Here is a 20,772-nt window from a genome sequence, read left to right on the forward strand (position 1 = left end):
GACCGCTACTACAGGCCAAAATTTATTCACCTATACAGGTGCCTGATTAAAACCTTAAAAATTAAAATCTGAGCATTGGCACTCAACCGCTCATCACTTCAGTACCAGAACAAAAACTGCTTACGTGCATCTTTAAAATAAAACTGACGGAAACCACTGAGAGCGTTTGCACTTACGGGCAGGGCGTTTATTTTTTTGTAGCACTATTTCAATTGTGGCCACTGTTATGTGCACGTGAGCCCAAAGTTAATATGCATCTGAGTGCGGCGACATGCATAACTCTTCCGTTCTCAGGCTGCTCTTCGTGATGGACATCATCGTTTTCCAGGTTTAGTGTCGCTATCATGGAAATGTATCTAAACACCTTAGTTTAAGCGTTCTGAGGGAAAACTTACTAAAGCAGTGACAATGTCGATTAATTCATCAAATCGTGTGCTCTTTCTTCTGAGAGGGGCATGTTCAAGGCACAGATATTGTAAGTACTAAGTAGTCAACTTGGTCAGTTTAAGCTGTGTCGGGCTGTTCGTACCTGCACGTGCTACGCTCACGTTTCGACGTAGATTGTGCGACAACTCTGCAGTGTTCGAGTTTTGGGTAGCGGTATGCGTCCTTTCACAGCCTAAACTGGGCAACCTTTGCTGTTAATGTGCCACAAATCTTGTAGCCAAGCAGTGTTAGTTGCATGGGATTCCTGAAGTGCATGCTTTCAGGTACCGCAATGTAGCTAACATTTTGCTTTTGGCACTCCAAGTTTCATGTAGCCTTCATTTTTTTCTTATTGAACAGTTTGTTTGGTGGCGCATGCCTCAAAGCGATCTATGATGAAATTTATCTCCTGCATACGCTGTTTCTTTGGTTGATGACAGTCTGCTCCTCATCGGTGGCCACAAGCGAGTCTCGTTTAACGAATGAAGCAGTTAGAAAGAAGCGAGATGCACTTTTCACTGCTGAAAAAGAACGCCAGGCAGCCCTGATTACGCGCGTGGAGAAGATTGAAGTGCGATATCTGGGCCCAATGGAAGATTGTACGCTCATTATGAATAAGGGAATTTCTACACCGCACGACTGTGCTAAACGTAAGTACTGAAGTTTTCACTGACCACTGCAGAGGATTTAGTTTTGTGTCACTTAATGGAGAGGTAGCTATAAGGTAGTTTTAGCTGAGCGTTTTTACGGCCAGCGGGGCGGAGCGGGCGAGCGGATACACCAGCGGAGACGCGCGCGAGAAAACAGTTTTAGCCGGGCGGATCGCTCGTCCTCTCGAGCGGACTAGAGTCGAATTGCTCTGCTGCTCCACCTATTGGTCCCAATTCGAGTTAGAGTGAAAAGAATATCAATTAAGGCAGCTGATAATGCGCTGAAACTGTTTAGTAAAGGTAGATTCTGTGTTTTAGTTAATTATTTGGCAAGTGTTGCGTTTTAGATGTACAAAAGAGGCTGCCATGTTGAATACCCATACACGCCCGCGCGCTCTTACGCACGCTCGCGCGCTGCCTATCGCTCCGCTGGAGAGGGCTTCCCAGCGGGCGTAAGCTTCGCTCCGTAAAAACGCTGGCCGGCCCAGCGACGTGCGCATGCGCAGTGGCCTCTGCGCTCGTCCGCTCCTCTCCGCTGGCCGCAAAAACGCTCAGCTAAAACTGTCTATAGTTATTTCCTGACGCTTGACAGTAACTACTAATCAAAACTGAGTACAAGGTGTGGTAAAGATGAGTGCGGCAGTTGAAGCAGTTTCATTGTTTATTTTTTATTTTTTTTTGTTGATAGCTGCCTCTGTCTCATGCTACTGCAAAGTTTGACTTGCTGGTTCTTTCAGTGCATTGATGTTCATATATGAGATATTTTGTAAGCAAAGTTGTCATTGGCCATTATACTGCATTTATATGTGAGGACTAGAATGTATGCAGATGTTCTGTGGTACCATACTTACCATTATCATTGTTTCCTGTGCCACAGTTGTTAAAAGCTGAATAAAGACTTAGTGTGGTTATCATGTAATGTGGTTATCATGACACACATTAAATTTCCCTTCTCTTCTGCTGGTGTGTCTGCATCTAGGATTCAAATGTAGATTTTGTTTTGAAAGCTGTGTTTTGTACCAATGCTTCTCACACTAGTATTTGTCCAATTTGCATCCGTAGTAGAAAACCACTGCTGTCGGCAAGCCAAGCTCTTGGGTGCAGAAGTTCATCTGTTGAAATGGACTGATGTCGGCATACTTCTGAAGGGGTTAGGAAATGCAGGGCGAGCAGCCAGGTTGCTCATTTTGTTTTCTTAAGTGGTGATACCAATCCACTTGGCTGGCTGAAATAGCTATTGCTTTGACATGGCTTGCAGGTGATGGTAGTTTTTGATTTCACTTCTATCACACAAATCATATCATTCGTAGATGCTCTTCTTCTTTGCAGCTGTATGATGCAGGCCTACTTTTGGCCACCCATTCATGTTATTTTGTGCAGCCCTAAGGTTTCCCCTTAAATATCATCGTGGGAGTAGCAGCTGCCCTGTATGTGTGCATGCTGTATATATGGCACACATTCTTGGGCAGTAAACTCTCCTTTCTGGATGCTTCTGGTAGCCCATCTTTTGTGAGCTTTCTTGATGTTATTGCTGTATCAACCCACCTCTACACATGGCTAGTCAGTCATTGAGTGGCAGCCACTTACCTGTTCAGGCAAACACTGTCTGTTTGCAACAGGTAGTCTGTGAAGTACGGTTGTGCCGGTAGATTGCTTATGATGCCTGATATGTGCTTTCAACATAATAAATACTTGTTTTGTGTTTGATCTGGCAGACATTCACGAGAGCTTGGTGCAAAGAGCAGCCATTGCAGAGGTTGACGGAGAGCCATGGGATATGAGCAGACCGCTTGTGCAGGACTGCCAGCTCAGGCTAAATTTCTATAAGGACCAAAATCCCTACTTTGCCAATAAGGTATGCTGCTCATTACTTTCTTTCCTGTCTGTTGTCAGTTTCTCTGTTTTTTTTCTGTTATAGTGCCTATCATTTTATTGATATTGTTTTGTGACTGGGCTTAAAGGGAGACTGAAGCACTTTTTTTGAAAATCAGGCTGGCAGCGGCGTCCTATAGTTTTTCATGCTGTATGCTCGAATATCGCATCCAAATAAGGCAAAAACAAGCGCGAATTGCCTTTTTTAGCAGAAATATGCGGCCTCTGCCGCAGGGCACGCCGCGCGGCGCGCCGCCGCCCGTGATTGGTCAAGCGAGGTCGTGACGTCACTTTGAGGACTGGAGAACCTGCCGATGCGGATCCGGCGCTGCGCTGAGTGCAGATCGCAGCTTTCCGTGGCGTTGTAAAAGCGAATATGGCGACTATTTTTTTTACTGACCTCCAAAGAAAAGGATACTACAGTTTGTTCATTCCACGTATCACCTGAAAGCAAAAAAGACACGAGCAAAAAATTCTACGCCTAGCACAAGCATACGCTAGCGTGAAAGACACGTACGCAGATCATGCGTAAAAGGTGCCAGCACAACCTCGGCTGGTATTCTCGGAAAGGAAGGGGTGCGAACAATACTCAAATCAATTACCACCACCGGACGCCTCCTGGCTCGCCCGAAAGAGCGTCATCCTAAAGAAAAGGCCCAAAGCGCTGTGTACAAAAAATCCTATTCTCACTACCCGGCGTAGGTTGGGGCAAGAAAGTATTTCAAGGAAACGATGAAGCAGCACAAAGCTGATGTCAAAATTAGCGAAGCGCAGTGGCCAAGCACTGCGAGGCATGTGACCACAGGATATTGAAGGAATCATTGTGCGCTGGAAACCAAGCTAAATACGCGCACAAGGCTGCTGCTTCACTCATGGCGCGTTCAGCAGATGCCAGAAAATATTAATCGCTGCCTCGGAAACGTTCGCCCTTCCTAGATTTGCAGTTTAGGTTCAGTGAAGTAGTGGCCAACTATATGTGTGTAAGCCAAGCTAGCTGCAACTCGTTCGCTGCCACAACTTAAAGAAGAAACCGACTAAGGTTGCGAGACATGATGTTTTATGCAAAAACTTGGTTGGCATTCATTTCTCTGTTAAATTTGCATCCGAAATCAGAACGTCGAACGCTTTCATTTTAATCGCTTAGATACAATTAAACGAGATGCCGCATATGAAGAGCTTCAATGCTTGCTTGCTTTGCTTTATTGTGTTTTGCTTTGCTTGCTTGCTTGGACACGTCGAACCGAGTACAAAATCACTAACCGAGCCTTGCTGAGCATGCCTCAGGTGGTCTGGCCGCACTTATAAGGTGAGAAGAGCAACACATGCTTGAGCCTCTGTTAGGTTTCTGCAGGGGTGTCTTTATAGTGAGCATGTTTCTGCTTTTAGAAGAGGCGCTTCTTCGAAATGATGACACGCCTCTCATGCGCGAGGAAATGAAAGGAACTGCGTCATGGTTCAGCCGGGACCGAAATCTCCAGAGATCACATTAGGGACAAGCTCTGCATGTAGCCGGTCTCACGAAAGTGCTTCGAGCAGAGTACGCTTGCTTTGGTCGGCTTGAATTCTTCGTCAAAGCAGCGAGCGCTTGCGCTGCGAGCGTATGATCTTGCGGAAAACAGTGGAAGACGACACAGTCGCGGGCGTAGTTGTTCGTGGACACGAAAGCAGAGTAGTACCTCGTGTTGAATCTGATTCTCAAGGTCGGCTGACACGCTTTGTAAGTCACAACGCACGCAGTACGAGGAACAACGCATGCAGCACGAGAAACAACGCGCGCTGAAAGCTCGCTCGGGTGCGCCGAAGTATCCCCGGCTCCTCAACGTGACGTCACGTTGGCTGACATGGACGAGGTTTCCCTCTCCGCTGTTCTCCTCTCCTGCGGTCGCGCGCGGCGCGGGAGATTTAAACATCGCGTTTTTAATTGGTGATTGCGCCACTGTTTTGGCCAAAATCGAAAAAATAATTTCACAGACGTGATCAGCAATGACACTACTTCAAAACCCTAAAAAATTAGCTGATTCGAAAACCGCCTCAGTCTCCCTTTAATATTCACCAGCACAGGGCGACCAGTATGAGCATGCGGTGATTATAGTTTCATTAGTGTGGTGTTAATTTTTTACTTTATTGCAGGCTTTCTGGCGAACAGGCAGTTTCCTTCTTGGCTACATCGTAGAAAGGGCATTCAAGGACCAGTTTTATGTGCAGCTGCACAGTTGGCCGCAGCCTCAAGGTTAGTATATGATCGCATTGATTAATATAAAGAAAGTGAGCTTTATTGATCGTGTGTAGGTTTTGAGAAACACTGAAGACGTGTCTCGATAAGTTACCATCTTCCCATTGTTTTCTCGTAGTGCAGGCTGGGCACTACATGGCTTGTAGAAATTACAATAATTGTGGCATTGTCCTTTTTGAACACAGGCGATGCTTGTTCTAAGGAACTGAAATGGAACAGTGGTTTATTCCATTGGTCCGTTTGCCTTTTTGTCGATGTTTCATGACATTTATTGGTTCTTTACAGTGCATTTTACTATTACAAGGGTTCCGTGTATTGCAAGTGCTTTAGGGGGATGCATTAGTGCACTAGACCGATTGCATGCATCCAAAAGGTAGCATTGTAGAAACTCAGCCGCCGTAAAACTGGACTGACATTTATCCATTACTATCCCATTTGATCCATACTCATACCTCGAGATCTCTGCTTAGTCCAATGCTGGTGAAGTATGAAATGTTGAAAAATTAGAAATGTTGCATCAGGATTGGTAGCAAGGTGCCCGTTATATTATGTATGTTATTAAGCAGTTATAGTATGTAGCATATGCAGACAAACACAAAGAGATAGCGTACAATGCAAATAGCATGCTTCATAGTGGGCATGTGCCAAATGCTATTTCAAATCAAGCCTTAACGTGCATCACGTATCCTATTTCCAGAGTTTAGCATGCATGGCTCGTTCATGCACTAGAATGTTATTTCCAACATGTTGGCAGCGTTCTTCGGAGTGAATTCATCGTCACTGCGTTTTTCAGCACATTTACTGGCGATAAATGAGGCATTGAGCTTTTGTTTCTTCTCATGTGGTCATAGCAGAACATATGAGCAATAAATTAGCTTAATTTTTTATTTAGACCGCCGATTCTGCTGCTCTTAGGCCTAAAGAAAAGTATCAGTATGTTGAAAAAATTGGTTCCCGTCTTAAAAACCAGATGAGGCCACTAGGCTGAAGCATCCAATCTCATCCATTCCAGTATCATTGTGTCTTCATTTGCATGTGTTGAACTAAAAATGCGGATGTGATATACAGTGTAACGCCTTGCAAAATATACTTGAGTTTAGCATACATAACTGCGTATACGCTAATGTAAAACTGCCTATTGACTTTGGGCACTTTGTTTTGCATGTTTGAGTGCTGTGGCCCACATAATCATGTCGAATGCTCATCACTTATTTCTTGAGGCTTTGCACACACTTTGTCCGAAGTAAATGCTTCTTAATGAGGCCATGGTGTAGCTGTTTGAAATATTGCAGTTTTGTATTTTAGTAAAGAATACAAGAGCCTGTGATTCTATTTCCAAAGTTTGAGTGCCCTGGACGCACTGCATATTCCAAGAAACGCGACGAAAATTGGGACTGGGAAACTCCTCCCACCAACAGCAACCGCCACATTGAAATCCTCTTGTGACGTCATAAGCATGGACCCGACTAGTCTTCAGCATACTATCAGCAGCCTAACGAAAACTTCATACCAATGAGGCAACAGCCGAATCGGTTGCACTTTTGTTTAGTTTATTTGTATTAGAAATAAGCAAACCGAGAGCTACATTATATATGTTCTCACTTCAACACTCACCAGCGATGGACTTTTGCGTATTTTTAAATTTTGGTTGACACCGTCCCTTTCCTGACATGTAGGCGTAGCAAGTCTGCGAGATTTGTGGTTGCAGTTTCAATGATTGCAGAAAGTAAATTCGCAAGTTTTATCGAATGCAAATAGCTATAAACCATATTCATTATTGGATTTAGAGGGCGGCAGGAGGCTGCTACATGGCAACCCTGTACCCCCCTCAACTAACGTACTGTTTTGAGGTTCGAAACTAAAAGCTCCAAACAAGGGGAGCTCAGACGCTGCTCTCCGGTTCTCTAATAGGTGTGCCCAGGGATGCTTACAAAAGTCCCTTCTGCCACATCTTGGGGGGGGGGGGGGTGGGGGTCATTATCGAATTTGCCGGACAGCAGGATTGTCTCATTTGGATTGTCTCACCGCGACATGGCCCATAGAGCCAATGTGTAAGAGCGCTTGAAATTTCGGACGCACCGCAACTGACCACTTGATTTTTCGGACCTGTTCGCACTCGTTGCCAGTACCCAAGCCGCCATATATTGTGTACAGTGGAACCTCATTAACTCAAACTGCAGGAGAGATCAAAAACTTGATCATACAAAACGAAATTCAAGCTTAAAGGGAGCCTCCTAACTTGCGACGCTGAAATTCTGCGCGAGTCGGCACGTTGCGCTCGCGTGTTTTCGAATTCGTACTTTTCTTGAATGTCTTCCGCCGCACGAACTTGAACCGTAGTCTGAGTTCACGGTACTCATCTGTGCCGAGTCTTTCGTCCCGAATACGGAGCGCGAACACAATCGCGGAGCGCTCGATCGCGCACGCCGTGGCCTCCGCGATCGAAGTGCACTTTGGGCGCGCCACCGGAGCAGATCGCAGCGGCCACGGCGCGCGCCGTGGGATCGAACCTGCGTCTTTCAGGTCAGCAGCCGAGCGCCGTAACCACTGGCCACTGCAGCGGGGCGGAAAAGAATTTAGAGCCTTGGACAGTTAGCTGATTGTTTATGTGCAGAAGCCAGTGAAAAATGCTGCAAGTTGGTTGTACAGGTGTATTACAGTTCGTAGCTCTCTCTGCTGTAAAGCCATGGCTAGCAGTAAGAATGTGACGATCAGCAGATAATTTGTAGATGCAGAGTAGATACTTGAGACAAACTGGCAAAGTTCTTAGTTGCTCATGTGTTGCATGTCACAGCCACACTTTAATTTCGTGTTGTCCTTTGTGTACTGATTTATTGTGGCTTATGCTGCTCTATGTTGCTGGCAGCATAAATAAATGTCATGATGTTAATTACCTTGCCTTTATAGGAAAGTGCATTGTAGCGTGTTATGCACCGATCAGCGAGCATTATGTGAAGGATAAATAATGATGATTGTTTGATCTTGGGTGCTCATGTCTGTGGTATTCATTGGTGATCAAGCCAACCACCTGTCGTTGAAGCACTTTCATTTTTCTGTGAATACTAAGAAGGAAGCTAACCTTTTATTTGAAAGCAAGTAGCAAGAAAGCTTTAAGGAGACCAAGGCAGTTGATGGGCCTGTGGAATATTATGCCTAGGTATGAGGTTCGGTTAAGCCTTGTTACTTCCTTTACATGTAACAAGTCATCATATGCATTTGCTAGCCAAGCTTAGGAAATGTGGATTGAGCGTGCACAAAAGTAGTAGGCTGTGGCATCATTCACTCTGACAGTAAGATTTTGTTGTGTGGGTAGTTGGCAGAGGTTGTGTGTAGTCACTTCACAGTTAAAAATGCTTGTAGGCAGCAGTGTGGTCATGCTGTGTTGGGGATATATTTTGTTAGCCTTTGTTAACCAGGACATGTCACAGTGAAGTTACCACAGTGCCGGTGCTTGATTTTAAAAGGGTGAGCTGTATTTGTTGCACTTTGTGTAATCACATTTGTTTTCATGTGCAGTGCGATCTGGAAGCTTTGTGTACAATGTGGACCTTGGCATTGAAAACTGGGAGCCTCGTCGGGTGAGCTAGTTATATTTTTTATGAACTAGCTTTCAGGTTTTCTTGTTCTGGCCTTTGATAAAAGTAGTTTTTAGTTTTTGATGAAATGTTTATTGGCAAGAAGTGCACAAGTGAAACGTCTTACGTTGCAGGGAATATTATGTTGCACTGAGCCATTAGGTAGCATCAACCTGAACGACATTTCATGACATTTAGTTGTACAGAATACAAAGCATACATAGTCAGTAACCATGTATTGTTCTTGAGTGTTGCAATTTAAGTATCGACGTGCATGTCTAAATGTAAAATGTATTAATCTGTTGTACCCTGAGAGGGGTATTCTTGGCTTATTTGTCTTGGTCCTCCAGAAATAACATCATTTAAGTCTAGAATTGCTGGAACAACTTGTTTCATTTTCAGATTGCATAGCTATGATCACCAGGAAAGAAACAAGCAAACTAAAATGTATTTTTAATTTCATTATAAGGAGGATAGTAGATAAGTTAAAACAGTTACGACTGTTGTGTAAGCACACGCCTGTAAAGTATGACTGTGAAGTATGGCTGTTGGGTGAGCACACCTGTTGCATTGGGCGGCAAATAAAGAGTTTCTGCAGCTGTGGCATTTCTTGCATGCTGATTTCCATGTCGTATGCTGTTCTTTTTGTTGCTGCATGTCTAGCTTAGAATTGGCTTTAGTATAGTTCACAAGAAAAGCAGTATACTATGAAAGCCTGTGTTTCATCAGCTGATGGGATGGTATTAAAAAAAAAAAAAAACATTGCTCTACAGGACGAATTGGACGTGCTCTCTGGGATGGGTAGGCGACTTGCAACCAAGCCCCATCATTTTGAACGGCTGGAAGTGGATGCTTCAGTAGCACTTCAAATGTTTGAAGACAACAAGTGAGTGATCTTTTGTTTCATGTCACTTTCTTTGCCTTTCTTGATGATGTCTCTTGGCTCTAAGTGGTGCGTTTTAGTTGCCTACTAACATTAGCATGTTTCTAACGCTGAAATTTATTTCACAGCTGTATCAAATTATAGCAATTGCAGCACATAAATATGCATCACTCAGCTTGTGTGGGAAAACAGTTGAGCCCACTTCAATGAACCTGATGGTCGTGTGGAATCCATTTGCTGTATCCAAAGTTCGTAATAAGTGGTCTTCCCATATTACAGCCAAAAATACAGTTGGAAAAAATTGGCTTTAGTTTTTTAAAAGGTCTGTAATGTATGTCTATTTCTTCAAAGACACCCTATCACGGCGCTTTCGAAGCCCTCCAGTGCATTCATGTGCTCCTTGCCAAGGCCTTTGACGCCTACTAGCTGCTTTAGGGATGTGGTGTAACTAATCACAGTTGAAATGTTTATGGCGACTGCTGGGAGCTCTGTGTGCTTGTAAAGGCATCACTAGGGCCAGCGGAACCCACTGCGGTATCCTGGCTCATCACTTCTCACTCCCCCACCATTCTCCTGGACCTGCACCTCCTCTCAGCGCTGCACTCGGTACGGTCTGTACCTGATGCACCCCTGTAGTGATGCCTCGTCGTCTCTGATCTGATCCCTGACAAAATTGTAAAGATTCCACGACGAAGCTAGCGTAGTACACTTGTGTGCAGTACATGCAATCTACTGTCTACACGGTGCCTGCATGCAGGAGCAGTGCAGAAGGTGAATAGCCAACTGCGCAAACGGAGCACACCACATGACCAGCATGGCCAGCAAGGCATACCATGTGTCTAGTATTCAAACTTCTCAAATCGCTGCCATTAGTTGATCCCCGATCGTGTGCAGTAGTTCAGCTTTCAACACTGTCTTATGCCCACCACTCTTCTGCTTCCTTTTCGTCATTTTGCACACGCATTTTTGTGTGCATGCACACACACACGCACGCACACATACTATTGATCTTTTAGCTGCTCGGCGTGCTCTTGGATGGCGGTTAACTTGAATTTGAGCTCCCGCTTTTTTTTTGTTTTGCCTTTTTTGGGGTGTCGTCGCATTCTTTCTGAGGTGGAGTCACGTGGTCTGCAAAGACGCTCCTTGGTCTCCACGGTGGCAGGAAGCGTGAGTGTTTGGACCGTGGTGAAGAGCTTTTGGCACCTCATTCGCTGTAACCGAGTGGTGCAACCACGGTTTTATGCTGTATCCGAGATGCAGTGCCATTGCTCTAAAACATATTTTGACTGTAGCACCACCCTTGTTTGTAATAAGCCAGCGCTGGTTGTAACTGCAACTGTTATAAGTGGTTTTGGCTGTACTTCCAAACGTTATTGGTGTTGTGTGGGGGCCTAACCAAAAAGTAGTTGAATTTTCACAGTGTTTATGCTTGGTAGTGTCATCATGATGTTAGCATGCATAATGTTGGCATGCAGCATGAATAAATCTGCCAGTCACTGTTGCCATAGGTACTCATGTAAGGGCTGCGCTTTTTCGTCGCACTTTTGACAGAGCGTGGCTCTTATGCGGGACAGCCATTTACGTTAAATTTTTCTCACTACTGCGGATCTTCAATCACCCCCTTTTATATTGTGACACCTATTTTTATGACGAATGTAATGCATTATGCATTGAAAGTATGTATGATACGACGCGTGCCTGATGACCGGCACGAATTAACGGCCCAGAGTAAGCAGGTTTGCTGGATCACTGTTCAATTCTTTATGTGCTTTTTTTTCTTTTTTTTATTGTTTTCAATAAAGCTACAATGAAAGAGGAAGTGAACTAATGTGGAAATTTTTTCACAAGAAATTGATGGGGCATTCTACATATTGTTCTTTTCGAAGTTTCAAAAATCTGCAGCAGTGGAAACGAACTTATGCAGTTATTACAGTTAGGAAGATAATTAGGGGAAATTCTGAATTTAATGATAGCTTATTAACAAACCTCTTCATAAATTTCTGCGTACTTCTTGGTAGTCATTTGCAGTGTAGTCAAGTATTTCTGAATTAATCTGATGAACTGGAAATCACATTTTCTGCAGTATTTGTGTAGTATAACAAAGAACAGTTATGATCGGGCTTACAAAGTGAACAATAAAAACCATTTGTAGTACTGAGGGCAAACTGCGCAGACATAGAAGCGCATTAAGGTATTTATTTTTGGAATTCTTTGTAATGTTTAACTTGCTGCAGGTTTTGTGCTAAAGTTTTTGTTTCATTCATTTTAATAGATATCTTTAAAACATTCCATAGTTAAACTTGTAGTTGTTTGGCAGTTTTGAGTGTTGCTTTTATTGTGCTGTAATTTTAGCTGTTCTTGATCTTTGTTCTTGGCCTGTTGTATTGAAAAGTTGTACTGAGTCAGTCAGTTTGAATGATATTTTAGTACAATAAGCTACTTTCTTATGCTTTTAACTGCGAGGAATAAGCTAGCGGCAAATGAATAACGTGTCAGAGAGATTTTCAGCACGTGTGCTTCGTGGGGCAAACACTGTTGTCATTGTGTGGTATACTTCCTGTGTGAGAAGTAGTTGTAGGTGCAAAATACAGCGGTCGTTTCTGGGCCTTATATGACCTGCGGTGTGAAGCCTGTGGCTGGAGTGCGTGTTGAGCTTTGTGGTAGGGTGGTATGCTCTGCTGTCCAGGTGTAAACAAATGGAACGAAGTAGAGCGCTTGCTTGCTTCATTCTCTTTGCAACGAGGTTTCTCAGTTTATGGCACAGCTGTGAGTGCCCTGCTTTACAAAGTGTGCTTTGACTCTGCCTTGAGCACTGCTTGTCATATTTAGCACAGTGTACTCTCAGTAGTGTGATTTCACCGTAAGCGAAGCACTTTATGCTGTTGGAGCTCACAAGTGGAACTAGTACACCACAGACACCAGAAATCTGCGCAACACTTGCAGAACAAACATTAATTTATCCTGTACTTGAGAAAATGCTGTGATGCAATAATTTTGTGTGAACCAGTTTTTTTATGGCACTGCTTATTGTGCTTGTTTCATCAGAAGTGGTGTGCAAAAGTTTGTTGTAATGTGGGTTTTTCTTTTGTGCTCAAGGTACAAGGCGGAGCAGATCCCTCGAATAGCAGCTACATCTCCCAGTGGCAACACAGTGACGCTGTATCGTTTGCTAGACCATGTGGATATCAGCTCAGGGCCAATGATTGGCTCTGTGGATCACATGGGCCGTTTCAAGGTTGTTTCTGTAAGTGCTACTTTGTAAGCTTTGTCGTGATGCAACATATAGAGTAAACTTGCAATGGCATCAAAGTAGCATGTATTTAACCCTTCAGGTGCTGTGTACTAATTATGTACACTTACAATCAAATGTTTTTGGAACATTAGATCAGCAAAAAGAATTATTTTCACCACCCTTTGCCCACAGTCTTGAAACGATATACCCTATATGCACCTTAATTCTGAGGGTGTTCATTACGCACTGCACTCATAATCTCTACCACTGAATGCAAAGAAATTAAATTTCTTCAGCAAAGTTGTGTTTCAAAAACTCGTGATGGTGGGTGTGAATAGTAAAAGCTCGTTAATTCGACACTGACGGGACCGCGAAAAATTGTCGAATTATCCGAATGTCGAATTATTGAATGAACAACAAAAAACAATGTTTGCTGCAAGAGGACGTATACCTTTATTTGGCAAGGAAATCTGTAATCACCGTCAGCTTTTTCGAGCGAATTTGAGCGACTACGATAGCTCTAACAGCTGCCAGGTGCTCCGCGGCGCGTGTGGCACACGGGCCGTCAGGGATTTGTTCACAGAAGTCCTCCTGCACGGACAAGGCTTCTGCGGCTTCTTTCACCGTGTACTTTGGCATTTGGGGCAACTGCTCACAATCGTAAATCGTCGTCGTTGTCAGCGCCTGTCACTTCAATTATTTCATCCTCCGTCAGCTGACAGGACACGAAGGCGAGGCGCGCAGGCCCTGCGCGCTACCCACCGGAAAGCAGCGCGGGGAGGAGGTGAAGGGAGCGCCGCTCCCCGCTTATCTGTTTTTTCAACCAGCGTCCGCGGGGACGGGTGTCTTATCTTTCCTCTGATCTTTTAACTCTCCTCTTATCTGCACAGGGACTGTGGACAGGTGTCTTATCTTTTCTCTATCTTTTTCTCTGATCTTTTAACTCTCCTCTATCTGCACATGGCAGCGGTGGTGGCTGAGCCAGTAGGCAATCCCTTGCTATTTCCTTTCACCCTTCTCTCAGTCGCAACAAAACAGCAACAACAAGTAGCGCAGTAAACACGCTGTCAAAGCGCGCATTTACCAAAAAAGGCGCCGTAAATAACCGCGATAGCGACTGCTGCTGCGACACAACAAAGCACAAAAAAAAAAAAAGACGCCAGCCGCTTCGGCCGCCGCTAACTCGCTTCCTCGGATGGATGGACAGATGGATGGATGATATGACCATAGGGATGGCCTATCAGCTGTACAATAGCGCCGCTCATGGCAGTGTTTTTTTCTTTTTGCTCTCGGCACACCGGCTTGGCGGGCTGCGGAGTGAAGTCGAATTAACCGACGCACGGCAGAATTTGTTCGAATTAACGAGAGTTTCGCCCCATAGACTCCTATGTATAATTGTAGGGACCTCGCGCGCGCGTCGAATTATCCGATTTGCCGAATTAACGGGGGTCGAATTAACGAGCTTTCACTTAGTAAACTTTCAGCTTATTCTGAGAGGGTTCCTGAAGCTAGCTGTGCGATTTTTTTTGTTTGAGATTAGTTCAGCACTCCGCATACCACACATTACTGGAGTTCTTTTCCACATCACTTAGCAAATACAGTAAATACTTCTGAAAACAGTTTGGCAGCATGTCCTTCGAATTGGTAATTTAGGCAGACTTTCTCACTTGTACTAATAATATTGTTACGGGGTGGCATGCAAAGGAACCGGACAACCTGATGACATGATGAATCATGATTAAATGGCTGCTGGCCTAGCATAAGCGCTCCGTCCTGCGCCACTGCTCACTTTGATGTTGCCTTCTTCGTAACAGTATCATTTCATTCCGGGTTTCTAGTGTTGTGCATATTCAAAGAAAATTGTGGTCCTGTGATTTCTTGAATCTTATTTGACAGATTGTGGCTGATGTTTAATTGTTGCATTTCTCTACAACTGTAGTTCATTCTACAAAATCTGAAAGCAACAGCTTTAAGACTCCCATTCAGTGGAAAAGGTAGCGTCAGCATTGTGTCGAGAAACCCACGTCAAGCTTGTATGCCTGGAGTGAAAATAGAATTGAGAAGAGGACTTGTGATGTGAATTTAAAGGTCGGCGCATATCTCAAACAACTTAACTTCATAAAGCAATGGGTTTTAGGCAGATTAAAATTTCTGTAAATTTTAGTCTGGAATCGAACCCATAACTCTTGGGTTACCAGGTAGGCACACCACCGACTAGGCCATGCAGGCACGCTTGTATGGCTTAGGTACAAGTAGTGTTTTGTATGTATGCTGCGTGGTCTTTAGCATAAAGTGTTATCTTACAAAATGTATGTTATTGAGTATGTGTATAATTAGAGCAGTTATAATTACGGAAATAGTAATTAGGCAAGTAGAAAAGTGCATGTTGCCGTTTCATGTCATCTTTGCTTGAAGTGGCATAGTGGTGCCGGCATGCAGCGGCCACTGGAAAATCCCCGTGACCTGATGTGCACAGCTGCCCCAACAGATTGCATGAGCGTTATAAAGTTTTCTCAGAGCTGAGCCTGCGTCCATGTGGAACTCTGCATAACCAGCCAGCATCAGCCAACAAACCTAACCCAGCTAAGCACTGTTTCGGACACTGATTGGCGTGTCGCTGGGTTTTTTCTTTCCACATTTTTTTCCTCGCTGCTTCGGTGCCGCTGAGCTGTTTCCTTTGCTTCTGTCTGCGTGGTTTCATTATTCCAGTGCACTGAAACTGCGCACTCGTCATGTGCCGTTCTCCGATTATGCGGTGAAGCCTCCTCACACATGACTGTGCCACTTATGAAGCATGTGACACGGTGGTGGTGGTGCTCCATTGATCTGCACCATGGAAGATGTTGGAGGCCCTTACGGTTTTGGAGTAGTACTGCTTTTACGCTGCCATTAGTATGTATGCATTAAAGCATTGATGGAAACGTGAAAAAGAGTCATTGCTGTGCTGTTCTCATCTCCGAATCTGGCTGTTATTGCCCAGTATTTCACCACACAAATTTACCATGATACAAGGAGTTTTTTGGAGTCGTTTGATAATACCAATATTTTTTCTGGTCCCTTGAAGTTGGAATTAATGAGCTTTTACTGTATATAGCGTCAAGCACAAGCAAACATCATCACTCTGCTGTTGTGTACAGGCTATATTAACCGGAAATAGTTTCGTTGAAATATGGCGGTTTAATTGCTGTTTTTTTTTTTTCAGGTTCATGCCATGGACACATCTGTAGGGCTGCTGTATAGATTCCAAGGCTTGGCCATACCAAGTTCATTTTCTGTAAGAATTCTGGCCTTTACTTCCTGCCAGCATAAAGCTGTGCTCTTTTCTTCGTTTTTTATATCTGCCAAATTTACTGTATCTTTATCTTCACTTATTTGCAGATCAGTGAATTTGCATACTCCGTCTGCTGTGAGCGTGCACAAAGGATGGTAAGTGATGTTAGCCAAATATGAGATATATACTTATCGCTGGCCTATAATCAAACATCCAAGCCCTGCTCTTGTTGTGAGGCTAGGAGGATAGCATTTCTGCGAAAGGAAGTATTGAAGTACAGTGAAACCTCGTTATAGCCAACAAATAAAGTCGTAAAATAGTTTGCTAGAGCCGAAATTCATAATATAAAATTTCGTCAGAAACGCATGCCACAGCGGTGCAATTCAGTCATTGAAGGGACAGCAATTCTGGCGATCCTTACTAGAGGAACGGAGAGATGTTTTCCCAGGTTTTGGCGGCTTTTCAAAGGCGCTGTTGGGTATTTCGAAGACCGCAAAAAACCTAGCGCCAGTTAGGTTGGCTTTCTCGCAAAGCATCGCAAGCGCAGGTTGAGGGCCGGCTATTGTCGCTTCCCCTCATCACAGCTTTGTCGCGTGGAAAGCGATACGTCAGAGCGAAAGCTGTCGCCCTTTTCACCACCTCTGCGACAGCAAACATGAGCGCAGGAGCTTGCAGCGACCGGTGCTGCTCCATGGCACTGTCGACGAATGCCAGATGCATGAATGCGTGCTGACTGCCGGGCTGCAACCCTATATGCTGCTGTTTGCAAGAGTGAGATGAAAGTGCAAACCTTGGCACGAACGCATGCCGCATCACCACCAGTCACTTCTGCAGTGCGGCAAAGCCTGCTGCCTGCCATCCGAATGGACACAGTTTGGCGCTGGGAAGTTCAGTATACCCGTTTCATGGCCAACCGCATTCAATACATAGAGTAGAAATTGTATGCATTTGTCAAAAATATTTATGAAGAGTTCGATATAGCCAGTAATTCGTAATATCCGTGTTCACTATATCGAGGTTTGACTGTAGCGATATTAAGTTCTTCTGTTGCAAATTCTTAAGGTCTCAACGCTGTTTACTCATGCAGTCGAACCCGATATATTAAATTCAGTTAGGTCGAATTATCCTTTGTATTGAATAATTTCAGAAGCACCGTAAAGCTACAACATGAACGTATAGGAAAATGCACGAGAAATTACATGGCAAGAAGCTGGCTTTTGCTTAGCAAGCACATCTTTGGAGGTTAGCTTTCCCGCATGAATCTGTGGGTGCTGTTGGTGTAGTGGTGCTACATAGCTTGCGCAGACCAAGGGTGACGTTGATTTTCTGTGACGTAGGCAGCGGGTACGTACCCAGCCAACCAGAATATGTGGCATTAGCACGTGGCACCAGTTGTTTCGTCACGCAGTTTGCATGTACGGTGTACAGTGCATCATGCTTTCATTGGCAGTTTCGCATGGTTTTTGCAGTGTCTGTGTGCACGCAATGGCAGCAGCAAAACAGCAGAACCTTGCCTTTTCCGTGAAACTGAAAATCAAGTGGGTTCAACAAGGGGAGAAGAAATCCAATGTCACCTCAGCTTACAAGATTCTGAGGAGTATTCTGAGCACCATTTTGAAGACCAAGGCTGCCGTTTGTTTGGGCTAAAGGAGAGAAGAGAAGCGGTGCTAAAAGCAAGTCTGCGATGCTTGTAGAATGCGCTTTCAGTTCCGGTGACCTGCATGTCCAAGCGAAGGGCTTGGATGACCTGCTAACTTTTTGCCAAGAGGCTGAAGTCTTGGAATGACTGCCTGGTAGGCCAAAATCGCAATGTCTGCCTCATCGTAGGTAACAGCTACGCCCACCGCTGGTTAGTTTCAGCAACATTGCACTTCGCTTCCTGCCGCCGAATGCTACGTCAGTACTTCAGCCCTTGGTCTAGGGGATGAAGCCTGTTTCACATGCAAGCGAAAATGCTAGCAAATCCTACCACCACAGTGGAAAAACCTGTTTTGAGTCATTGCTGCTATGAGCGGCGAGGTTTCAACAAGTTGTAAATTTTCGCTGCGACGCGCTGCTCAGTCACTCAGTTGCTTGCATGTGAACCAGCCTTAATTCGCGCGATGAAGGTCGGTTATAGGAAACATCTGAGTGAACGGCTCCTGCAGAACCTGAGGACTTGAAAAGACCTAAAAATCGACCTCTTAGGTGCCCTGTCTATGCTGAGTGGGTCGAAAATGAAACTGTACAGAACTCGTTCCGACATTCTGGTCTCTGCTTTCCCGGCGAAGACAAAGCAAATTCTTTGTCGGGTGAGCTCAATGAAGCCGTTGGGGGGCTTGAGGATTTGTGGAACCAGTTGTCTTAATTTCCTGGTGCTATTTGTGATGGGGCAGTTGTAGGCGACTTTGTCTCCGCACACGACGGCATTGAGACTGCAAGAGAGATTGCGATAAAAGGCATCATTGCCAGTGTCATGGATAATCAGGCCACCAGTGGTGCAAACTGTGAAGAAAACTTGAGAGAACCTGTGCCCGTGTGTTTCAGTGTGCTCCTTGCGCTCAGCATGGTTCGTCGCTATATGCGTTGATGAAGGCTGCACACTCAGCTGTTTGTGGAGTCCATTGAGACTATTTAAAAATGTGTTCTCTCCGAGGCAATGCAGATATGAAAACATAAAAAAAATCACAACTGTTTCACTCAGTAATCTGCACGCAATAAGTGGCTGTTGTAGAAATACATTTTTTTCCATCTCAGTGTGTTTGTGTGTTGTTAAATTTACTGCTACTTTTATATTGAATTACACATTACATCGAACTTGTAGGCATTCTTTTGAGAGTTCAGTATATGCGGGTTTGACTGTAGAAGCCATGTAAGAGTTCTTTATCTAGGTCATTTTAGGTTCCACAGAACCCCGGGGTTTCTTGGAGTGCTTTTTGGGGTTCCCCGGGCACCTAAATCTATGCACGCCTCCACCCCCACCTTTCCTTTACCCACTTTATTGTGGGACTGTTCTCAGTGTGATTGTTGATTACAGAATGTTTTACTGTATAGCCAGTCATTAATTGAATTTGGGCATTTCTTGGGGTGCATGAGTCAGCATGCTCCTTTTTGCACGCTTGTCAGGATGTAAGGGATTGCAGCCAAAACACACGGGGTTCCCAGCCCCTTTTGAAAGCCGTTGGGGTTCCCTGGGACTATAAAGATTGAGAACCTCTGTCCTGGGTGCCTCTGAAGCTTTCTTTCATTTCTTCTGTGGATCCTAAAGTTCTGCAGTACTGTTGAGGAAACATAAAGGGCAGGCGACCAGGGCAACTTACTCTTTTTGTTACTGTACTCATTGTTCTACTTAATTTCTTTTCTCCTATAGAACTTTACTGGTCTTCCACAAACTGAATCTGAGGCAGGCGAGGAGCCAACTGAAGACAATGTGCACTTTGAAGCCATGAGCGCCGAAGATGAGCATGTGAAAAGTGAGACCACAAATAATAGTGTCACAGCTGCCACCAAAGACTCTGCGACAGAAACATCACAGCGTACTTCTGCATAAAGAACATGGAAAAATTTTAGTTAATTTGTTACATGAGAATAACACCACTGGATGCAAGTCTCATGCCCCTGTGGACTCTGTAGAACATAGTGTGCTGCATCTTGAAGATCATAGCGCATTTTGTTAGTTGGCTGCTACTGCAACTCTTTCTGTCTGTCTTTACAGCCTGATGGATTAGTAAAGGCTGGCTATTATTAATTGGCCTGCATATCTGCAGTTAACTAGCCAAGAGAAAAGTATCATGTTTTTATCATTAAATGTCAAATTTCAGTGTTATAAAAGAAATATCAAAAGTATTTTCTTTATGTCGTGTTTTTCATTGTGGCTTGTTCTGTTTCTTTGGGATAAAATGCTCATGTTTTATCTTATCACCCTCGTAATTTTATAACTACAGTCAAGCCCATGCAGTGAACAAAAAAGTGCCCGTCTCTTGCACTTTGTCTCTGAAATCTAGGTCTAGACTCATTGCAGAGTGGCATGCTTGGAAATTCTTCTCTGTTTTCAGCTATTTTGGCATCAAAGGGAATGAGCATGCAGATTATATAGAAGCTGTGCAAGACCTTATGAGAGCACCTGAAATATTACATGAGCAGTGGCAGCAGGTCTGGAACGAGAAAAATGACAATAAAGTCCACTTTGTTAAGTGCATTTTAAAGGACTGGGAAGAGGTGCAGTTCCAAGAACTGCTTTTATAAAACTTGACTCACCAGTCTGTGGTTCAGGCTCCTGCATGCTTGGGCCCGAGAAGGGCCTGCAGTATGTGTAAATAAAAAACCAGCTTCATGCATCTCAAGAACTTGCAAGTCGGCCTTGTAGCGGCGTCCTATTTGTAATCTACATACTTATTCTATGTCTTTTCTTTTTTTATGAAGAAGAAAGCATTTTGAAGAGTTGCAAAAACTACATAACGTTTCACCCTAATTGGATGATGAACCTTCAGAGCCTCTTGACAGGGTAACGGAATTTTCAACGTAAAAGTCCACTCGGTTTAGGTACACATAATGATGCATGCAGCCTTATCACCTTGTGAAGGTAACACTGCACAAAGTATTTACATGCCAGGAGCATCGGTGCTCTTTCATTTCAAGTGGACATGATAAA

The 20,772-nt window shown here is 44.2% G+C and overlaps 1 protein-coding gene across 3 annotated transcripts; it reads left to right on the forward strand.

The window, feature by feature from the left end:
- Positions 1 to 294: 294 nt before the first annotated feature.
- Positions 295 to 19,967, forward strand: mRpL39 (mitochondrial ribosomal protein L39). 3 transcript variants are annotated; one of them, XM_089580444.1, is made up of 10 exons: positions 296 to 475; positions 867 to 1,076; positions 2,792 to 2,931; positions 5,079 to 5,178; positions 8,698 to 8,759; positions 9,530 to 9,642; positions 12,736 to 12,883; positions 16,074 to 16,145; positions 16,250 to 16,297; positions 19,492 to 19,967. In XM_089580444.1, the coding sequence occupies exons 1-10, from the start codon at positions 409 to 411 to the stop codon at positions 19,669 to 19,671; spliced, it is 1,140 nt and encodes a 379-aa protein (XP_089436570.1). In that variant the 5' UTR covers positions 296 to 408; the 3' UTR covers positions 19,672 to 19,967. The 3 variants fall into 3 exon arrangements, with proteins under 3 accessions (XP_089436571.1, XP_089436570.1, XP_089436572.1); XM_089580446.1 differs by having other exon boundaries at positions 460 to 600; XM_089580445.1 differs by lacking the exon at positions 867 to 1,076 and having other exon boundaries at positions 295 to 475.
- Positions 19,968 to 20,772: the final 805 nt, after the last annotated feature.

Source organism: Amblyomma mixtum, chromosome 3, assembly GCF_055824585.1.
Source record: "Amblyomma mixtum isolate Tamu chromosome 3, ASM5582458v1, whole genome shotgun sequence".
In the NCBI taxonomy this organism is placed as follows: domain Eukaryota; kingdom Metazoa; phylum Arthropoda; class Arachnida; order Ixodida; family Ixodidae; genus Amblyomma; species Amblyomma mixtum.

What these genes read in the sequence shown, in the direction of transcription:
- mRpL39 (XM_089580444.1), top strand. Translation starts at nt 409, where the DNA reads ATGTCGATTAATTCATCAAATCGTGTGCTCTTTCTTCTGAGAGGGGCA. An exon ending in CAGTTGGCCGCAGCCTCAAG is followed by an intron (nt 5,179 to 8,697) that starts GTTAGTATATGA and finishes TTTCATGTGCAG; the next exon opens with TGCGATCTGGAAGCTTTGTG. An exon ending in AAAACTGGGAGCCTCGTCGG is followed by an intron (nt 8,760 to 9,529) that starts GTGAGCTAGTTA and finishes ATTGCTCTACAG; the next exon opens with GACGAATTGGACGTGCTCTC.